Here is a 23,338-nt window from a genome sequence, read left to right on the forward strand (position 1 = left end):
TGAAACTGTAAGACATTTGGCAGGGGCGGAGTGGATGGGGGTCCTGGTTCGAAGCGTCTGTGATGTGAGTATTGCAGAAGACAGAAATCTGAAGACTTTGATGACAACACATAATTATCAGGGCTACGACAGCCATGCCGGCTTCATGATCGGACAAGATCTTGAAATTTTATAAAAAAAAATAGTGGCGTTTAACTTCCATGACCCGTTAGCCAGACTTGCTGTTAAGGAATTTCGTCCCCGACACTAGTAGCCACGTACCGTGCATTAAGCTGCGTAAACCTATTGGCCGGGGCAAAATTCACATATACCAGCCATGGTCCCAGTTTTTGATTCTGCTTATCTTCCCTGACAGTCCGCCCCATATCGAAATGGAAGTGATATTTTACGGCACGTGTTGGACTCGGTACAAATCTAATGTATGGTGTCTCTGACGACACTTTCCGTACTATGTTTGGAGAAAATTCTATTTGATAATGAAACAACACAATTAAAATATTTATGTAGTACTTCGTAAGCGTATATAGCGTGAAAATACAGCCTTGTTGTCAGTTTTTAAATTGAAATATGTCCTTAAAATATCGACCTTGTGTATATCAATATCAGGTGTCCAATTTCTAAAGGCGAAGCGATGTTTTTGTATAACCTGTTGTGTTCCGCTGGGGATTTTCAATAGCCTATTGTGCAATGAAAAAATGATCGGTCTGGTGTATTCAATATTCATATCTAAAAATAATATAACATGTATGACAAGATGGCAGATATGAAAATAATACATTGCGTGCACTATGGTAGCCGAGGTATGCAAGCTTCGAGTAGGTGTCCTAATGCGAGCGCGAGAATACTATCAAAATGCACACAACGCGGAAGTAAAGTTGTACACTGAAAGGCCATCACCCGGGGTTGGGATTTGGTATAGTATGGGTCTTACAAATAGCTATTTTTACTTTTGGTGGAAGACGAGCAAAGTATATCTTTAACTTCAGATAAAATGATTCGTATTGTATTCAGTCATTAGGTTACAGACTTATAAATGATAAAGTTAGGGAAAAGGTCCGTTTTACAGAGAAACACACAGAGAGAAATAATCTAAAAAACCAGACGTCCACAAAATGAAGTGCATTTCAAATCTATACTAAAATTGACTCAAAAGATAGTCTATGAAATTCTATTTATAGGTCTGTATTTATCAACTCAGAAAAACGTGTACAACTAAATGTTTTCCGTTGTTTTGTTTCTGCAGAATACATTTGAACAAACGACTGAAAAATGGGAAAGGAAAAGATCCACATCAACATTGTCGTGATTGGTCATGTGGACTCTGGCAAGTCCACATCAACTGGTCACCTGATCTACAAGTGTGGAGGTATTGATAAAAGAACAATAGAGAAATTTGAGAAGGAGGCTGCTGAGGTAGGTAGTGATTTAATGACCCGTCACGTAAAAATAAAACAGCTTGTCATTTTTATTTTCAAAATTCTGTTTACAGTCAAACCTGTGTTAAAGACCACCTCTGAACAGAGACCACCTGGCTCTAAAGACCACATGTTTTGTTTCCCATTTTAACATTTACAGTGTATTTTAACCTGTGAATAAAGACCACCTCCCAATAAAGACCACAGTTTGGCTCTCCTAAGGGTGGTCTTTATAGACAGGTTTGACTGTATTTGCAACTTCTTGAGTGACAGGTTGGTATATTAAGAATCAGTTTGTGCAAAAGCTTCACTAACTCTAAGGAAGTATATAGGTTCAGACCCCAGAAGGTGCTAGACTCCCTGTATGAAAGGCTTTTGGATATGACACTATAAATCCATATCCTGTAGGACGTTAAAAGAAACAAGGAAAGCTTCTTTTAATTGCAGCGCCGTCTATGTCTAACATACTCCATATCAAATTATAGCACAGAGCTTATAGGAAGGATTGTAGTAGATGTAGCACAGTGCTAGATATAGGACAGAACCAAATATAAATTATTGTGCTAGATATTTATAAGACAGTGCCAGAGGGATTCTGCTGCATGCTTAAATACAGACTAGTGCTAGAATTATTGTGCTAGGTTTAGGAAAGGGCATAATGCTAGAGGTAAACTAGTGCTAGTTATAGGATAGTCCTGGATGTAGGACAGTGCTAGATCTAGGAAAAATTACATGTAAGATAGTGATAGAAGGACAGTGTTAGATACATGTATAGGGTAGTGCTAAAGTAATTGTGCCAGATATATTGATTTTAGCGTAAAACTATATCTAGCCCTTTCCTATGCCTAGGACATTCCTTCTTGCACTTTTCTATATCTTGCACAATTCAGTATCTGGCACTTCCTATTTTTAGCACTATCCAATATCTGGTCTTCCTATATTAAGCACTATCCAATATCTGGTCTTCCTATATTTAGCACTATCCAATATCTGGACTTCCTATATTTAGCACTATTCAGTATATAGTCTTCCTATATTTAGCACTATCCTATGTCTAGTCTTCCAATATTTAGCACTATCCAATGTCTAGTCTTCCTATATTTAGCACTATCCTATGTCTAGTCTTCCTATATTTAGCACTATCCTATGTCTAGTCTTCATATATTTAGCACTATCCTATGTCTAGTCTTCCTATATTTAGCACTATCCAATGTCTAGTCTTCCTATATTTAGCACTATCCTATGTCTAGTCTTCCTATATTTAGCACTATCCAATATCTAGTCTTCCTATATTTAGCACTGTCCTATATCTAGTCTTCCTATATTTAGCACTGTCTTATGTCAAGACTTCCTATATTAAGCACTATCCTATGTTTAGCCCTACCCTCCGAAACATTCTTCAGGATGCGTCACCGAGAGATATTGGCAATATTATTATTAGCAAATTAGTTTTCGTATCATCTTTCGGGCGTACGAAGTTAATGACTTCAATCATCTTTAATGGGCAGTAAGCTACATTATCATGACTTTGAAAATACAGTTTGTATTGCAACATAATTGAGAAAATTTATGAAACAAGGTAAACGTCAAACATATAAAGCTAGTAAGATGTAATTTGAATACAAGTGATGTTTATACAACCATACAAATTACACAAAAATTCAAAAATTCAACTGTGCTGCAGTTGCTTTACTCTGTCGGTGTGCGTTTACATTCTATAGCTTTTTCTGAAATCATAATTACAGATGAGTGTTAAAACATTGCTAAATAGTTATCTAATTATTCTGTTGACATGCAAGTTCATGTGTAAGCCCATGTGCATTAATATAAGAAAATTTGTTCAAATTAGAGAAAAGTAATATCTTTGCATATATCATTAGCAAAGATGAGAAATGAAATCTAAGTTATTAACACAGCTGGGTGAAGAGTTTCCACGACTCAACCTGTTAATATGCGCACATTATTGTGAAAAATAAACAACCGAGAAGTGAAGTTTTTTCACTTCTTAAAAAAACAGCAAATGAAAGTAAACACGCGCAAATAGTTCTTTGATTTTTCACATTCCTTTCTTCATATAAATGTGTAAACATTTTAAACATCTACTCTATAGTAATAGGTTCTTTCTTTTTAACCGGCTTAGCTAGCTTTCTTTTAGCCGCACTTAACACATTTACAACTAAATTAGAATTTGTAGGTGATTTGAAGTCAAACAGTTCATGAAAAAATTTAATGCTATAAAATGCATTTGAAATAGGACTGTGTGTATTGGCGGATTGTGCCAAGGATGCCAGATACAACGCTAAATGGAACGCCCTAGCGGGCAATGTATCCTTACTCTCAAGTCCGTTACTCAAAGCCCATGCCCTCCAATGTTTGAATCCTCCTTTGTAAGCCAAACAGGTGTTTTCCGCTCTAGATTCTTTGAGTATATCTGGTCGTAAGAAGACCTTGTCCGCCAGGACGTCCGGCAGCTGCTCTATGTCATCAGCATAACTCTGGAAAAATAACCTGTATAGAAATATAATATTTCAAATTAATTTAATTTTCATTATATATATCAACTATGTTCTACATAAAATTGTTAAAAATTAAACATAAATAAGACTATTTTTTTTCGAAACTTTTCAGTTTAAATATATTGCGTAATTCTAAAAAAGACTGTTACATAGGTATCTCATAATTTATATCTCAATCAAACTCACATTAGTGTGATGAGATACAACAATCATTTAAACCATAATAATTTATATTGATAGCTTAGTATTATTACAACCATGTGTACCACAATGTGTAATTGTTTCCGTGTCATATCGCACAATTTCGAACCAATAAATCATGCTTTTGTAAATTCGTTCTATAAATGTTACTACAACCCTATGCGCAATAATCACACATAGTACCCTGTTTACTTATAAGCAAACTGTTAAAAGGCATATGCCTATCAATCAATATCTCGGTACTAAACCCATATTTACATATAACCATAAAGGTATTGGACCCGTAATAGAGTGCCTCCTTTTTGAAGAGTATTCAATTCCTACCATAAACCTACTTTGACTGCAATTTTCAGGGGGGCATAGGTTCAAACCCCACTGGGACCAAAAAATTTTTTTTCCATATTTTCCTTTTTTCTAGTAAGTTTTTACTTCTTTCAAGACTTATTATGGATGTATTGTATAAAAGCGGAAAATTTTCATTTTATAAGCGATTTCTTGCTGTTCAAAGTGAGTTTACCTCTGAATCAGGAAGGGTAGAGTTAGACATCTTTAAAAATACTGAGTTACATGCGGTAAAAGTTCTCTATTTTGCCTTCATTCTTTAGATTACATATTGTGGAAGAAATGCAGGTAGGTTTCACTTCTGCCCCAAGGTTATTTTTGAATGAAGTGAGCAAAATTCAAACCAGACCCACAGGATTCGACCTTAATTTTTCAATGTTGGAGTTAGAATTCTGTCTCATTAAATCTGTTTACTTGAGGCACCCTAGAAAAAATGATATTTACAGTTTTATTTTGTGTTTTATAATTGTTTAACAATAGTTTGATGTTTCTTTTATCAAAATTAATGCTGTAATGAATTCTCTGCAAACGTTTTAGATAGTGGCCATCTCACTGAAACTGGTCTCTACTTGAGCTTGAGGAGTACCATAAATTATACAAAATTTAAAAAAAACGGCACGGTAAAAGTTGTTTAAAATTTGCAACACAGTGCGAAACATGGTCAACTATTAAGAATATACTAAACAAATGCCATTTTTTAAACATCACTATTAGGGGTCCAATACAATGTGCATATATCCACACATAATTCCCAACATGAAAAAATAACATGTTGTTCCAAGGCATGCGCCTAGACAGTTTACTGCCAGCTAATTCTAAAGGCAGCCACGCCAATATACCAAGGGAGGCCACTTAGTTTGTAATATACATATATGTCTAAATAAGTTATTTCCCTTATTCTATTTAAAATTCACATACAAGGCTAACATAATGAATTTCAAATTTCCAGTTCCAAACATTCCTTTCCCATTTTTACATGAAGTATAGGATTCTTTATCTGTGGGTAACGGCCAAAAATTGGCAGATGTCCACTCGGGAATAACCAAAATACCTCTGGCTTTACATTTTTCATTTTCTTTAAGACCCTGCTTACTAAAATGACAGGAGGGACATATAATCCAAACTTTTTACCCCAGTCAAAAGTAAATGCATCTACACCAGAAGACTTGTAACACCAAAATTTTGAATAGAAAATTGGCAATTTCGCATTATGTTCTGACGCCAAAAAGTCTATATCTAATGTTCCCCATCTTTCTTGTATCATTTTTAAGATTTCAAAAGATGTCCCCCAGTCATCAGTTTCTACCACTTCTGATAAATAATCTGCCCTTTCATTCATACTCCTTAGTAACCACTCTACTTCTAAATGAATAGAATGTATCGAGGTAAAATTGAAAATCTTTAAGGCCAAGTCTTGCAATTCTGGTTTCATAGACCCTTTTTGAACTATAGTACATACGACTGTATTGTCTGTAAACCACTTCACTCTTTGATTTCCCAATACATGAACTAAAGACCGTAAAATCCTATAAACGGCACATAGTTCTCTCCGCGTGGAGGACTTAAGAGACTTCTTGAGACCATGTCCCGTGAGACACCCCGTTTACAGTACCTACTTCATAGCCCGCAAATGCTGTATTAGAGGCATCGCTATAAACGATCCTAGAACAATAATCTGAGGTATTCAAGTGCCTAACATAAAGAGAAATCAAAGTGTTTTCCCAGAATGCTAACTGCTGTCGACTCTCTACGGACAATTTTATGTAAGAATTCCATGTACGGGCTTGCAAAATATCCATGCTCATATTACGAGTCATAATTTGTGATACAGGACCTACAACAATACTCATTGAAATAATCTGTCCCACAAAACTGGCGACCTTTCTAACCGGGACCCATTTTACATTTTCAGCTCATGGAGCATTGACATTGCTTTATCAGTCCTGTGCTGAGGAATACTAATAGTAAATTCAATAGAATTTAAAATAGCACCGAGCCATTCTAAAATTTGTACGGGGCACCACTGTGACTTATCAGCCTTGAGTATTAAACCCGAATGCTTCACATCCATGGATTATTGTTTAGTTAACCCCAGATTATTTGCTACACCAAAACCGTCATCAAGAAACATAATTACCCTTTTTCCTTCTCCCCTCCATTTTGCTATTAAAGGGCGGGTCAATTTTGTATAAAAATAAGGTGCTACTCCTAATCCAAATGCGAGTACTAAAAATTTATAATAGCGAACTATACCTTTCATGTCAACAAAAGAAAACCCTAGAAATTCTGTGAGTGGTAAAAATATATCCACAAAATGATATGCAGAGTGAATATCAAATTTTATCATCCAACTGTCCTTTTTGGTATACATGAGTGCGATTCTCAAATCTTCATATTTCACCGACTGTTTCCATACATGTTTATTAACTAATCGTAAATCTAAAATAAGACGTTTTTTGCCATTGTTTTGTGTAGAAACAGACAAAGGACTAACAACTGTAGGTATATCTGCACACTATTCAATTAAACCTGTCTTATAAACTTTGTATAGCCTCTTTAACAAAATAACTTTCTTTTAAAGCAGACGAATTATAACTAGAAAAAGATCTACTTGGTAACGAGTAAAATGGAATTTTGTATCCATAAAAAATGGTATCTAAAATAAACTGACTTGCTCCTATAGCCTTCCCAAAATCGATATGATCTTTTAATCAGTTTTTAACAATAATATCTTTCTGTCCCTGTTCGTATTCAAATCGTCTGTAAACTTTAAATTTTTATCATACTCAAAAGATCTAAAAATAGAATACTCATCTTGAAAGTCAATATCTGGGTTTTCCCCAACTGGGACACTCTCATTTTCTTCCGGGTAATTCAGGTTGCTGCGCCGTCCTTGTGTAGGGGCACGTTCTTCTAATGTGGTTGAGCTCTCCGCAAGCGAAGCATGGACCCGGGGTAAAGGGGTTTCGTCTGAAGGATGGCGCGGCAGAGGAGCCGCGAAAGGAGCCATACCTGGGTTCATTTGTTTGTCCATGGTTTCGAGTAGGAAACGTCCCTGTGAAAACGGATGGACCTCCCCATGCACGATTACCAGCACCAGAAATACCATATGCAGCGGAAGGCCTATTAAACGATTTAGACCTTTGTTTGACCTTCTTCTTGAGGGCACGTGAATCTGCCCTACTGATTCGTGACTCGTCTTCGGAGTTGCTGGCGAGAGGGTTGCATACACCCTCCTTCTGTTGAATCGGCAATCCGGATGTGTTTATTCCGAACCCGGAGTTTATCACACGACTCTTTGAACAAATCCACGGCATATTCCATTTTTCCATTATCTATCGCCCAAAGTCTTTGTTTCAAAGTTTCCTTCAACTCGGAGTTAAAATCAAATTGAATACGGTTTCCTTCGTACTTCCAACGTATGTCTTTCTTAGTCCTTAACTTTTTCACTTAAGAAGATACTGACAAAGAATTACCTCGAACCTCTTTTCTCAGCGCATTCAAATCGTGTTTTTGTCCACTTTTTTCACCAATAAGTTCTTTAATATCGTTTTTCAAATCCGAAGATAACGAACCGCCATTACCGGTTTCTGCGTGTACAGGTTTATCAGATTTATCCATTGTCGCATAACAAAGAAAATCACAACCTGCCGTCGGTCGTTCCCAAAGCTTAATGACTATTTAGCGCCAAATCTGAAAACTTCGTGCATCATCTACAGCGACACCTATCGGAGCTAACCTATCAAGGGAAATCAATTTTCGTCTAATTCACTCCTTTCAAACGACGAAAATTTCATTTATTTCTCATCGAATGAATGACTTTTCTATTTAATGTTGTTTTTTTGGGATCTTATTCAGTATTGCAAATTCGCTCCAATTATGTACTAGGAAGAAATTGAAAGGGGAAAAAATGAAATTACGAGTGGCAAAACATCGTGGGACATATGGAACGCCGAAACTGTCTTAAGTCGGATCTGTCCAAATATTGTCTTATTTTGTCAAATAGCTTTGATGCTATAACACAATGTATGTCATCTTTTCTACGTATAATGTGAAATTGTCTTTGGAACGTGTTATTGCGTGAGAGGATTGCATTGTTCTGTCAGTATGGTACGAACTGGTCAGCATATACTTTTGACATGACGTAGCAGTTTGACATAATGAATCACTTTGAGGACAAGTTACATCCCAGTTTGGACAAATATCATACTGATTTGACTTAATTAGACTATTTTGGACAGGTTCCCTTCATGATATGACATAATAAGGTAACTGTCGGACATAATAAAGCACTATTTGAACAAAATCTCACTATGTTTATACATAATTAAATAGTTGCTGGTCATAAGACACGATTTGAACAGGTTCTTACATAATAGCATAGCTGCTTGACATAATAACAGCTGTTTCACATAAAGACATAGTGTTTTTATATAATTACACAGCTTTTAGACATAGTAAGACTATTTCGATAAGTTCTCATCAAAATAAAATAGCTGTTGGACATAACAACATACGACGTGAATAAGTTCAGGTCTCAAATTAACTTAACACAATAGCTTCCGGACATAATAAGACACTATTTGGACAAGTTTACGCCACATTTTGACATAATAACATAGCTGTTGGACACGTTGATTAAGGCACTTTATAGGATCACTAAATGAAATTTTCTGTCACGATCCATGTTAAGCTATTTCTTTTGATTTGAAATAACCGTTCGAATGCATTAACTCTGCTTTGTCCCTTAGAACTGTCAGGTTTTGTTTCCTAAATGGTGCCCATGGAGAGCTATAACTACAGATGGGTGATCCGACGTCCACTGTCCGTCGTCAGTGTTTTGCATTAAATGACTTCTTCCACGAACAATAAATTCAAGAAATTAATTTTCACTAAACTCTGACAGAGCCGTTGCATGAATATCTCTCAAGTTTGTTCAGATGTAGGCTCTCTCTCTCTTTCTCTCTCTCTCTCTCTCTCTCTCTCTCTCTCTCGTTCAAATGGTTTTGCGGAGACCTGCATACTGGTCTGTATGACACGACAACTTATTCTACATGTTACGCGTGGTGTTAAGGTATCAGACTCCACTACTTTAAATGTTAAATGAGCCGCACCATGAGTAAACCAACATAGTGCAACTGCGATCAGCATGGATCCATGTTGTTCGCTTTCAAAGCCTATTGCAATTAGAGAAACCGTTAGCGAACAGCATGGTTCCTGAACAGACTGCGCGGATGCACAGGCTGGTCTGGATCCATGCTTATCGCAAATGCAGTATGTTGGTTTTCTAATGGTGCGGGTCAAATCATTTTAATGTCATAAAATCGTTTAGAATGAAATAGCAATGTAAAAAATTTGGACTAAAAAACTGATTTGTACAGTATAAACATGTACATGTATCTGGAATCACCTAATGTCACACAATGTCGAGACATGGCATTTATCGATTTCAGACAGTTTACTGTAGATATCAAAACAGAAAGTATGCAGACAGTTGCTGGTACGTTGATATCTGTTCTAAAGAGCACCTTATTTCATATCTGCACATATTCAACCCAACCTGACTTGCTGCTTCCTTCACTATGTTGCAAGCTTCTTAGTATATGCGATCCCGAGGACATTTTTTTTATGGTTGCTTTAAACGAGTATTTTAATAAGTGATCCTCCAGTTAACAAAGGTATGCAAAAGAACTGAGTGTATTTTAGTATCGTGTCTTACACTTGCTGAAAAGTATTGAAGAGAAAAAGTAATTGTAAAGACTAAGAAAACAATTATATATCTTTTCAGCTGTAGCTTCATTTCATTCATCTTTTTTCTACAGATGGGTAAGGGTTCTTTCAAGTATGCCTGGGTGTTGGACAAACTGAAGGCAGAGAGAGAACGTGGTATCACCATTGATATTGCTCTGTGGAAGTTTGAGACCACCAAGTACTACGTCACCGTCATTGACGCCCCAGGTCACCGTGATTTCATCAAGAACATGATCACTGGTATTACATTCATAGTTTGCACAATGGTTTTTAGGAAACTTTAGTCAGCCGATTTGAAGATAATAAGCGAAATTTTAACCAAAAAGTACAGTCCGATAAGATGTCGTGCGCAAGAGATAAGATGTCGAACGCACGAGATATGATGTTATACGCACAAGATAAGATGTCGAGCGCACGAGATAAGATGTCGTGCGCTCGAGATAAGATGTCGTGCGCACGTGTCGTACTTTCCTGGTTCTTTAACGTGTTAGGTGTAAAACACTATAATTCATAATTATGTTAATAAGTTTAGTTAAAGGAGTGGTGGCTAGGACTCACGACAACAGTGACCTGGTGTCGTTGTCAGTGTTACCACTGGGCCATTTCGTCCACTCTTGCCTTAATGCTCTGCTTTGTGAACATGTGGTTTTAAATAGGTGTTAGACGAGACTACGTCATTCAGTTACCTTGACTGATTGAGTATCGAACCTACTAACTTTTGCACCTGAGAAATTGTGAAACAGTTTTATTTACAGACTAATGAAATTTAGAATTTTACAGGAACGTCACAGGCAGATTGTGCCGTGCTAATCGTTGCTGCAGGCGTTGGAGAATTCGAAGCTGGTATCTCAAAGAACGGCCAGACGAGAGAGCATGCCTTGCTTGCTTACACACTTGGCGTGAAACAGTTGATCGTAGGTGTTAACAAGATGGACGTCACCGAACCACCATATTCTCAGGTAACTTAACTGTTAACAAGGGCAACATATCAAAACTTAACTGTTAACAAGTTAAGGGCAACATATAGTTTCAGTAGAAACGGCACTCAAAACATTTTGAGACGAAAAGTCATATCGGTATAAAATAAAAATACGTTTTGATTCCACTTCTAGAAAGAGTTTTGCCTTCGGCAAAGGATTCCAAACAGGTATGCAAACACTAAATATCTGAATGTTAGTCACTTACATTAAAGATTATATAAACTGCCCATCTTTTGTAAAAATATTTTAGATATTTACTACAAAATAGAAAATCTTAATCAAATGATTTTAATTTTACGAGTATGTTAATTAATTCTTATATGGAGTTACATTCACCATTAAATGTCATGTAGTGGCGGTTGGTTATTAAAAAATCCATTTTTTTTTGTTAGTGCACATTTATACTGTGTCATGCTATACATGTAGTTAGGGTGTACTATTTTAAACCTAATGCATAGTACTGTTAATACATATAAAACACGTCAATTTTATGTTTACACAAACTACATGTATATGTAGTAATTGTTCATATTTTCAAATATGAAAATTGGACCTAGCATAGACCTTTAAAATAGATAAATCAGCTGTCCCAACAGAGAATACAGTTTTTAAGGGGACGCATACTTTGAAATTAGAAAAAAGTGGGTGGGGTATGATAAAATTTACCTGCATAAAAGTACAATGTTTTGGTACATGAAATGGATACTGTTTCAACTGTTATAAGTACACAAAGGATTGCTCACTAAAATAAAAATGAGAAAACTGAAACAAGAAAGTTATTGTTGAATTACCTAAGACTTATTGTGTACATTAAAAGTCAACAATTAAGACTTTTTGGTGCGAAAATAATAGTGCTTCACCTTGTCCAAACATTTATCAATGTCCTACAGATTCTAATTTAAAGAAAGAATGTGAAATATGGTCGCTGTCTTGCTTTTCATTTCGCATATGTAAGCTAAAACACATTATTTAGTTTGTTTACAAAGTAGTGCATAAGAAAAGATACGGTGGTCAAGGAATGCCACATTTCAAAAATAAAAGAGTATATTCCCCTTAATACATTAAACATTTATCGTTACAGAAGTCTAGTGACTTACAATAAGGGCCTAGAAATGTTGCCATTATAAAGTTTTACTAATACACAGCAGGCATGTCAATGATCAAAACTGGACGAATATACAGTTATCCTCACTTTAATGTCATTTATAATTTGTCCTTGAATTCTCCACCATACTTTTCATAACTCTGTTTGCACGAGTTGCACGAGAATGCTGTCATTCACGTAAAAAAAATGGGGTCAAATAAGTTGTAAATGCAATATCATCTAAACGTAATTAATGGATTATGCAGTTCAAGATAAACTTTATCTCATAACGTAACGAACATGTATAATGTTGTAACAACAACTTTACTTACACTGATTTATGTAGCAGTCGGTTTATAAGTGACTTTATTAATTCATTTTGTGTTTTGTTATTGTTGTCAAAAAGTATAACGGAAGTGCCTCACAACTGAAGCGGAAACCAGTTTGATACGCAAAGTAATCCAATGTAAGTAATATTTTTTGACAAATGTCAACAGAAAATAATAATTTTCTAATATTAAAGACGAATATCTGAATAGGATTCATTATTTGATAAGAAATTATAATCATCGACATGTTTTTTTAAAAATCGTACACGTGCTGACACCTAAGTTGTCTCCCGTTGTTTATTAGAGTTACCTTTCGTCCGGCGCAGAAATACATTTGCAGTGAATCGCCGAGAAGTCGTGGGAAAATAAAAAACCATGTAAATAAACTAAAATTAACCACCTTTTCAAGATGAATTTCAAGTGATCGCCAGTATGCATTTAACCCGCCTGACCTGTGTAGCATCTTAGATATCTGTTCTAAGGTATTCATTGTGTAGAATGTCATGTTATGCCCTTGCAATGCTAATCCCACTCTGATTTTTTTTTTTTTACATTTTTATCAATGAGAAATATGGCGTCCATCCCGAGCTGAAATGACGTGGCGTTAAATTTTTACACGTTTAAACAAACCTGGTGTGTTAGAAAGAAAATCTCATCCCTTCAACATTATTTGGAACACTGTTCTTGTAAAAAACCTGTTTTTTTCCTTATACAAAAGCTTAATATTTTGTGTTGAATGTACTTTCACAAAGACCTCTGTTTTCCTATTACATTCATAGTACCACATCCTTATCCACAAAATACTGAATATTACAGGTGGCCATCAGTATTATATCAGTTTAGGAATATGTTTTTTATTTTCCCACCATCGATTTCTTGAATATGCACCCCTTTCGCATTTCTGTATGAACTGTGAATGTAGCAATATGCGTCCCCTTAAAGGAAAAGAAAACTTGTCATAAATATTCATTTAATTTTTTACATTTTTGTTTCAAGCAAGATATTTGTAACGCACGTTTGTTCCCTGATAAACTATTTGCAGAATCCACCCTGATAAATTGCTGACACCAGCCAATCCCTCCGGATTCTGCATATATTTTAACACGGAGCCATCCCTACAAAGACATAATCATATGAAGTATCAACACGTTTTTATCTTGCTTTCCAGGCAAGATTTGAAGAGATCGAGAAGGAAGTTAGCACTTACGTTAAGAAAGTCGGTTACAATCCCAAAGCCGTAGCCTTTGTACCAATTTCCGGTTGGCATGGAGATAACATGCTTGAAGAGTCAGAAAAAAATATGGCGTGGTTCAAGGGATGGAAAGTCGAAAGGAAAGAGGGAAATGCTTCGGGCAAGACACTGTTTGAAGCTCTTGACTCCATTCTTCCACCCGCAAGACCAACAGACAAACCTCTTCGTCTGCCTCTCCAGGATGTTTACAAGATTGGAGGTAAAAAATCAAATTTCATGCATCAAACTTATATCCCAACCCCATCCACTACAGAACACTGGTAGGGGCATATAGTGGTTGTTTTGACATGAAAACAGACGTCATGATACAGTATAAATGAAGCCTCTCTGGGCATGATAACAACAGTACGACAAGTCACATGACACAACTGCCACAATGGTATTGTTACAATTTTGAGTTCTGTCGTTTTGTCGTGTGCCAATGCCATAATATTCGGTTTTACTGTTGTGTTACATTGTTATGCGTCGTGTAGCATTGTCGATTTGTCGTGTAGCATTGTCGTGTCACATTAATGTGCGTTACATTGCATTGTCGATTTGTTATGTGGCGTTGTGTTTTGCCCTTTACGTGTTTTATAATGGTGTCGCATTGTTGTTGCATTATTTTGGTGTCACGTTAAAAGAGAATATTTACACAAACAAGTACAACGTAACGACATCGCAACAGTACATTGGAACGGACAGGACAATTTGCCTGTGCCATATGTTGTGCAAAAAAGCGACATAATGTGTGAATCTGATGCATGCATCATATCGCAAATCAAAACAAGTAAATTATTGATAAAAGGCATGAAAGACGCCTAATTTTTAATAAACACCCCCTCCCCCCTTTTTTACTTTTATTCCTGTGAAGAATTAGTTTATTTAGTCAAAAGTTTTGGGGGCTTGGGAGCGGGGAAAAGTCCTCGCTCAAGTTGTGGTGTGGGGGTGGGGGGTGCTCCCCAATGCCCATACCCCTGCTAAAACGCCTTTGTAACGTGTCTGAATAAAAGTTGGATATATCTGCCAACAATATTAAAAACAAGAGCTGTCGGCGGACAGCAACGCTGGACTGTTCAACAGCCTTGTCAGTGAATGAATATAAGTCGAAAAAGGGGCTTAATTTTGTAAAAATGCCAATCAGAGTTATGGTTCCTGTACAATGCATGTCAAATCATCACAGTGGACAAGTGTGTGATGTTTCAATCCAGTCACATTAGTGGGCACTGAGATACCGGCTTAATACAAACACTTAACTAAAATTGCTAAGTCGAAAAAGGGCATAATTTTGTAAAAAAGCAAAAAAGAGTTATGGAACCTGTACAGTGTTAGTTAGTTCTTTACAGTGAATAAGTGTATGAAGTTTCAATCCATTCCCATATGAGTTTTCTGAGATACCAGCTTATATAACTAAATAGGGGCGCCGACGCCGACGGCGACGCCGACACCGTCGCCGACGAATGGGTGAGTCCAATAGCTCTATCTATTCATCGAAATGGTCGGGCTAAAAACTACCACATGTAGTAAAATGTTATCTGGCATATCACAGTGCCACTGGTAACTGATTTCCTCATTTGATGTCGCATTTTGCGAGTACAAAAAATTCGCTGAGTACCTATAATCAATACATACGGGCTATATCTTCGTAATATTTATACTGGCAAATTGAAAAGTTACAGTAAAGCAAACAGAGTATGAGAACGAAAAAGAACTAGTCTCTTTTTCATGGTTTTCATATATTAATACCATGTACTGTCAAATCATTTAATTTCGTGGGCATAAAATTTCGTGGTTTTGGTCAAAACAGCAATTTCATGGCGATATGAATTCGTGGATTTCAACTTTTGAACATAAAACGAATGGGAATTTTACTTCTTCGTTTGGATTAAATTTCGTGGATTGACTCAAACACGAAATCCACGAAAATTAATCCCCCACGAATATTAATGATTTCACAGTATTCAGTATGTTTCTGAAGTTTCTCCCACATCAAACTACGTCACAACACGTGAGGCATCTTGATACTTCATTTGAATATTTCACAATTTAGGACGGAACCTTTCCCATTATATCACACCATGTGAGAATTCTTTACCATATTCCAACAGCCACCGCCATTCTGAGGCGGTCTCTGATAGTTACACCTTTACTTACTAATCGATTTTGTGGTAGTGATGTACTCTGACAACCTGTTTATAAATGGTGGTTTTCGCGCAATCCAATTCCCGCTGCGAATACGCTTGAGGTAGTTCTGCACGTTCGGATCGAAATTAATTTTTTGTGCAATGTAGAATTTGATTAAATTGTGATTTTTAAAAACTTCAGGATATACTTAGAAAATTCAGCAAAAAAAAAAAAAAAAAAATAGGGTCGTGTGCTTGATTTATTGCTAGACTGATGTGAAAAAATTGGTCCTCGCGCTATGTTTCATCTATGGGAAAGTCACAATTTTTATAACATTTTCGCGAATAGAAATTTTTCTACAATGTATTTTTTAATGAAACGTCTCACAGTTGTAAATAAACATATGACCTATAATGTGGTGAAATAAAAAGGATAGGTCCATGTGCTTATTTTTAAGATATCTGACCATGATTACAGTGAACCGTACATTTCAGCTAATTTTAAGACATTATTTTAAGTTATTTAACGTGTCAGATGTTTAATTATCATGCCATTGTAACAAATTTATTGACAGATAACAACACACTAAATATCTGTTTCTTCTTCATTCTATATAAAACTGACATATTTCCAATGACTGTAGCACACACATCAGGACCCATTTTAAATGTCTGTAGCTTACATTTTCTTGAAGAATATTGTCAGTGATGAATAAAAATAAAAAAAAGCTGGGGTCATGTTTGTTGCAAGAAAAATATTTTCAGTCAAACACACAAACTGCAAAATCAGCTAAAAATGAGACCCCAAATTGTATTGGTGGTGTATGATCTAAGAATCCATGACAGAGTCTGTCATGTCATTATTTCAAAATGCTACCTACATGTCAAGCATAGATCTGTCATGTGATTTTATGAAACAGTTGCAAAGAAAATAAGGAAAATAGATGTACAGAGCAAAGAAACAACAACAACAACAAAAAAAAAACACAAAAAACTGAGGACTATTTTAATCCGCCATTATGCTACCATTCTTTCGCTCCATTTTCCTATTTAGTGTCTGTATGCCTAAATGACGTTACGTCATCACTTCCGGTTTATCAAAATCAATTGTATTCAAGTATATGTAATATTCATGACTGTATTACACGTATTTGATCATTAGGACCGTCACATTTCCAAACCGTAGACACTCGAGTTAGGAAATAGCACATTTCATGATTCCATTTTTTTAACTGTTCGTGCCTGCAGAGTTTTCGTGATAACAGAGCTGATTCTTAAATTACAAAGCAGATATTTCACACATGTGATCTTTATTTATTTTTGTGTCGAAAAGAATTTTGATTTTTTCGAAAATATTCGTAAATGTGTTATCATCGGCGAATACAAAAACCCACCTACCTCGATCCTCGGTTTTGTATATTCTGATGCCCAACACCAGCACCGGAGTCGACTATCCATTTTAAGCGTATTCCCACGCGTTTACCACCCGTGCAAGAGAAGGAACACGTATGGTTGACATTTCATACTTGACTGAGCAGGTAATGGATACAAGGGTACAGCCAAAGACATCCGATTAACAGTAGGTCGCCGCCATCTTGGACTCGTGCCAGTAACCAGGAATAGCTGAAATGCGCACGGGTCCTGGTTACTCTGGCTGGCCAGAACAGCCAGAGAAATTAAACATGTAAACTAGAGCCATTTTTAAATGTATGACCCTTTTTCACAATAATCATATTATATATAATTAGGTTGCACTAACTGTTGTATAAAATTATTATGTAAATAAAAAGTTAGACCTGTTGTGTGTCGTGTGTTTGGTGTATGAAGGTTGAAATTCACATAGATTAAAGCGGACAGGTCTATATCTTTCTGGTAGATGGAAAATCTAAATCTTTAAAAAAAAAAAAAACAGAAAAAAAACAAAAAAAAAAAAACAAAAACAAAGAAAAAAAACAACAACAACAACAAAAAAAAAAACAACAACAAAGAAACTGTTAGACAGCAACATTTTCGGACAAAGTTAAGAGTAACACGTATCGGAAAATGACACGTTCAAAAAAAGTAACAGGGTATATGCAGTAAAAGCTGTTTGTTTATGTACATTGTAAATAATGCTTAGGTATGTTTTATTTTTATATAAATTATAATTATACAAAGTAGCCAACAAGGTATGTGGCAGTATATATTAGCATTGATATTTGACATTACAGCCCACATCCAATTTATTTTGAATTGGTAGGCGCCCAGGATTTTGGACGTTTTCGATCCACTACTTTTGAATATATTTTGACAAAATATTAAATTGACTACTTAGATACATATGTAATCTACCAATAAGCCAAACAGAGTCTTGAAATTCCTTCAAATGACTTTAGTTTCAACGTACCCCAAATTGAGTTGTACAGTTTTCTATATGCTTATACAGTTCATTTTCAAATACATTGTTCTCAAGACTCTAAATGTAAAAATAAAAAGTCGTAAAAACATTGCAAGTCGGGATATTCAACGCTACATTATACACACATACTAGTCATATGCCTGTATTATGAAAAAGGCATTTTTCAATACAAGTACTTCTATCCTCTAACAGTTTATACAGGTTCTAGCTTCTTTTTCCCCCCATCTAACAGAAAAGATATCATATCCTTCGCACTACCATAAGGTTTCCAAAGGGTTTTTGCTGCATCCCACCGCTAAATTCAGCCTCCCACGAAGGGTAGATACGACGAAGCGACACCCATCCATCCTGGATTTTCAGTACCACACTGGACTGTGATTTAGTGCAGCGCGACCTGGTTGTCATGGTGCAACTTCGGAAAAACTTCTTTCCTTTTTTTTTGCGACCCAATCTGGATCTTATTCATGGCATATTTTATCCCCAGTGTATTGTATCATATTCCTTCTGTTGAATAAAAAATATTTTTAAATATTTTTTGCGCCATATTCAAACGAAAAGACACAGGTCCTCGTAACGCTTATGGGTGTAAAACCACTAGATTCATTTTTTCCCCGCAAATTCACCTGTTACGTGGTTTTTAAAGAGCTGTCTTGGCCGCCAAAGCACGTGTACGGTAAGACTAAGTCAAATTAAATGATATTTTATAGCTCCCATTATAAATTGAATGACCCTAATACACTATACTTGAAAGATTTAGCTCAGATATCACAGTTTGACAAGGTGAGATTTTGTGATAAACTTTTGTCTGTCGTCCGTGCGTGCGTATGTTGGGCTTATCAATTTACATGGACTTGTATAAGCAAGACCTTTAAATTTCTCCTTCTCAAAAATCACAAGGCCCAGGACTTAGATTTTTTATGTAGCATGACCTAGTATATAGCATTGCCTAGTGAAGCTCTCTTAAAATTGTGCAAATCATGTCCCCTGATGTCGTAATTGCCCCCGCTTGTGCTAATGAGCTTGCATAGTAATACAGGAAAAATCTTTTAAAATCTTCTCAAAAGAATTGCAATGACAAGAGGTAAGATATTTTACATGTAGCATTGGCAAGTGGGACTTTTTCAAAGTTGTGCAAATCAATACCCCCAGAGTCAAAATGGCTCCTACATAGTTTTATATAGAAAAAACATGATATACTTACATTGCAAAAATGTTTTTTCAGAGCCACAAGGCTAAGGGCTTAAATATTTTGCATGTAAAATTAGCAAAATTTATAATGGAGTTCTTTCAAACTTGATTGAATCATCACCTCCCAGGGCAGTATTAGCCCCACTTAAAAATCTTCCACAATGCCCAGAATTTAGAGTTAACAGTTTCAAATTGTGAATTTTTACTATGACCCACAAGGGGTAGGTGTGTGATTCAGGACCATATTCAGGACCATATGGATCCTCTTGTTTATATTGATATCATAAACAAGTACAATGAATTCCATATAACTTTGCTTGTAAAAATAAAGAATATTCATTTGAAGGCTTCTGGTTTTGTATTTATTTAACTTACGTGTTTGCCTCGAATTTGTACCAAATAAATTACACTTGTAGACATAATATAAAAGAAATTGGAAAATATATTTTTCATACTTGCTGGCAGCAACCAATTCCTGAAAATTGCATTTTAAAGTTGTGGAAGTTGACGAAATGTTGACATGTGAACACATACGCTTAAAGCGGCTTAATAACGGTATTTGATCTAAACCCTTGGAAAAAGGTAGGTATCTGTGACATGCTTATCAAAACGCAAAATGCCATTCAAAAGATTGATTGCGATCACCTTTATAATCAACTTATGCCATCAGTCAGACAGTTAACATCCCATGTTGTATTCTCTGTCTGAAAAGTAAGACAATTCTTTGAAGTCCGTTTGATGAATCACTTGATACATATATCACAAAAAATCACCCTTGAGAGTACAAAAAGGGTCATTTCGTAACATGTTATAATCCTAGAAACTCTGGCTACTCTGGCTGAAATCTGTTTTATGAATCACTTGATACATAAAACACAAAAAATCAACCCTGAGAGTACCAAATTAGTCAACAATCTTCTCACATCTTTCCAATATGGCTTCCGTTCCAAACATAGCTGTGAGACTCAACTATTATCCTTTACACAAGAATTTTTTGACAATCTCCAGTTTGGAAAACAAACAGATCTCATTGTAATGGATTTCTCGAAAGCTTTCGACAAGGTCGATCATCAACTCCTTCTCTATAAACACATGAAACTTAGTGTCAATAAAACATCTCTATCCAGGATTCACTGTTTCCTTAGTAATCGTTCTCAATCTGTAGTAGTTGAAGGCTCATACTCTTTACCAGTTCTATCATGGGGTTCCCAAGGTTCAGTGTTGGGTCCTTGTCTCTTCCTTTGTTTTATCAATGACCTTCTCGACTCTGTTAATGGTAGAATACGCTTATTTGCTGATGACAACATCATATACCTCGCCATTGACTCGTTAGTAGACTCTTACAGACTTCAAGATCATTTGACAAAATTAGAAAAATAGGAACGTAATTGGTCTAATGAATTCAATCTTGATACATGCCACATCATAAGAATTTAAAAAAAAAAGAGAAAAAATATCATCTTGCCATATAAATTACATAATCAAGAACTAAAAACTACAGAAAATGCTAAATATCTTTGGATTACGATTAGTGATGACTTTAGTTGGAAAAACATATTGAAATTACATCTTCAAAAGCTAGTAACACTCTCAGATTTATAAAAAGAAATGTACAATGTAATAACCGTAATATCAAAGAAACTGCCTTCAAAACGTACGTTCGCCCACAATTAGAATACTGTAACACTATATGGCATCCATGGCAGAAAAACTTAGCATATGAGATAGCAAAGGTACAAAGAGCTGCAGCCAGATGTGTTTATGAATGACTACTCATACCAAAGCAGCGTAACATCAATGCTTGGAACTTTTAAATGGCAGACACTAGAACAGAGAAGAAAACATGCATCCCTAATAATGTTGTAAAAAATATCAGATAACCTCATCTCTGTAGATCATAACCACCTGACAGCCTCTAGAAATTTAAATTTTATTATTCCATCTTCAAGAACACAATATCATATGAACTTTTTCCCCGTACGATCAGATACTAGAACGCCTTCCATAATAACATCAAAGACAGTGTGAACCTTCAGTGCATGACATCTGGCTTAGACTCGTATATGTACTAATGTCATCATCCTGGTTTTTTAAATATTTTTAACATAGCTGTATATATTAATGCTCTTACTCTCTTAACACATGAATATCATGTATCATGTAACATAGCAACATGCTTTTAACAACTGCCCCAACCTCCCAATTATAATCAGTAATTGATTGTTGGAGCACTTATGTAAATGTACATGTAGATTTCACAACAGGTTTTACTTTATTTTCTCTCTAGCCAGGGTAGCTAGTACCAATGGGCGTCTCGGAAATTCTGGCTTTTCTGGCTAGCCACAGTAGCCAGAGCAAATGAAATCCTGGTTACTCTGGCTACTCTGGCTGACCAGAGTAGCCAGAACATGTTAAAATCCTAGAAACTTTGGCTAGTCTGGCTGCTGTCTGAAAAATAAGACAATTCTTTGAAGTCCGTTTGATTAATCACTTGATACATAAAACACAAAAAAATCAGAGACTACAAAAAAGGGTCATTTCGCAACAGGTTTTACTGTATTTTCTCTGGGTATTCTGGCTAGCCAGGGTAGCTAGAACCAATGGGAATATAGGAAATTCTGGCTGTTCTGGCTAGCCAAAGTAGCCAGAGCAAATGAAAGCCTGGTTACTCTGGCTACTCTGGGTCAGCCAGAGTAACCAAAGCAAATGGAATTCTGGCGACTCCGGCTACTCTGGCTGACCAGAGTAGCCAGAACATGTTAAAATCTAGAAACTCTGGCTACTCTGGCCAGCCAGAGTAACCACAGCAAATGAAATCCTGGCTATTCTGGCTACTTTGACTACTCTGGCCAGCCAGAGTAACCAGAAAATGTTAAAATCCTAGAAACTCTGGCTACACTGGCTGAACTCTGGCTACTCTGGCCAGCCAGAGTAACCAGAGTTCTGGCTACTCTGGCTGATCTCTGGCTACTCCGGCCAGCCAGAGTAACTAGAAAATGTTAAAATCCTAGAAACTCTGGCTACTCTGGCTGAACTCTGGCTACTCTGGCCAGCCAGAGTAACCAGAGTTCTGGCTATTCTGGCTGCTCTGGCTAACTCTGGCTGAACTCTGGCTACTATGGCTGCTCTGGCATAAAAAAAACATAATATTGCGTATGCGCTAGAAGGAACCTTTTGTTAAACTGAATCTTGTTAAAAGGTATGTTATTGACGAAACTTTAAAAGTTTTATTTGTCTGTAATTGAGCTTTTACGCCAATGCTCAGGGACGGCAATATTCCTTTGACTATGTAGAACAGTGTTCTAAAGATTAGAGTAATCTTCTGATTATTGTCAAAGGAATAAAATAGTTCATGTGCCCAGCATTGTTGAGATTATCCATAGCTGATAGGAAGCAAGGCCTGCTTTCCGTTGCACGGGAATGTTCTCTCTGCACCAGATCGTATTTAAGAGCATACAGCACACGTTTTAATAAACATTCTTAAACACTACTCCTTTACCTCCATTGGCTTTGTGTGTGTGATTAATGTTAGGAGTAGCCCGTTTCTAAAAATATTATTGACAAAACCTGTCTTGGTGTATTTATCTCCCTTTGATCATAACCTAATTGATTAAAGGAAGCGCCAAAGTCAAGGGTTGTCGTAATTTGCGGTGACACTCAAAATACTAAATACTGACCAGACGAGCACCTGAGATCTTCCTGAGCTATCGAGTCCGAAGGTAGCCAAATGACCTTTATTGTGTAGACGTGACTTTAAATCAAACATAACAATACATTTTA

General features: G+C 36.1%; 1 protein-coding gene across 1 annotated transcript in view; it reads left to right on the forward strand.

Annotated features, from left to right (window-relative positions):
* The window catches only part of LOC123540539 (elongation factor 1-alpha), a 35,516-nt gene that overhangs the window by 9,303 nt on the left and 2,875 nt on the right, over positions 1 to 23,338 (forward strand). The window contains exons 2-5 of the mRNA XM_045325632.2: positions 1,244 to 1,413; positions 10,297 to 10,465; positions 11,006 to 11,184; positions 13,787 to 14,069. Coding sequence (XP_045181567.1) covers positions 1,270 to 1,413; positions 10,297 to 10,465; positions 11,006 to 11,184; positions 13,787 to 14,069 — 775 coding nt within the window. The 5' untranslated portion in view covers positions 1,244 to 1,269. The remainder of the gene's footprint in view (positions 1 to 1,243; positions 1,414 to 10,296; positions 10,466 to 11,005; positions 11,185 to 13,786; positions 14,070 to 23,338) is intronic.

Source organism: Mercenaria mercenaria, chromosome 16, assembly GCF_021730395.1.
Source record: "Mercenaria mercenaria strain notata chromosome 16, MADL_Memer_1, whole genome shotgun sequence".
In the NCBI taxonomy this organism is placed as follows: domain Eukaryota; kingdom Metazoa; phylum Mollusca; class Bivalvia; order Venerida; family Veneridae; genus Mercenaria; species Mercenaria mercenaria.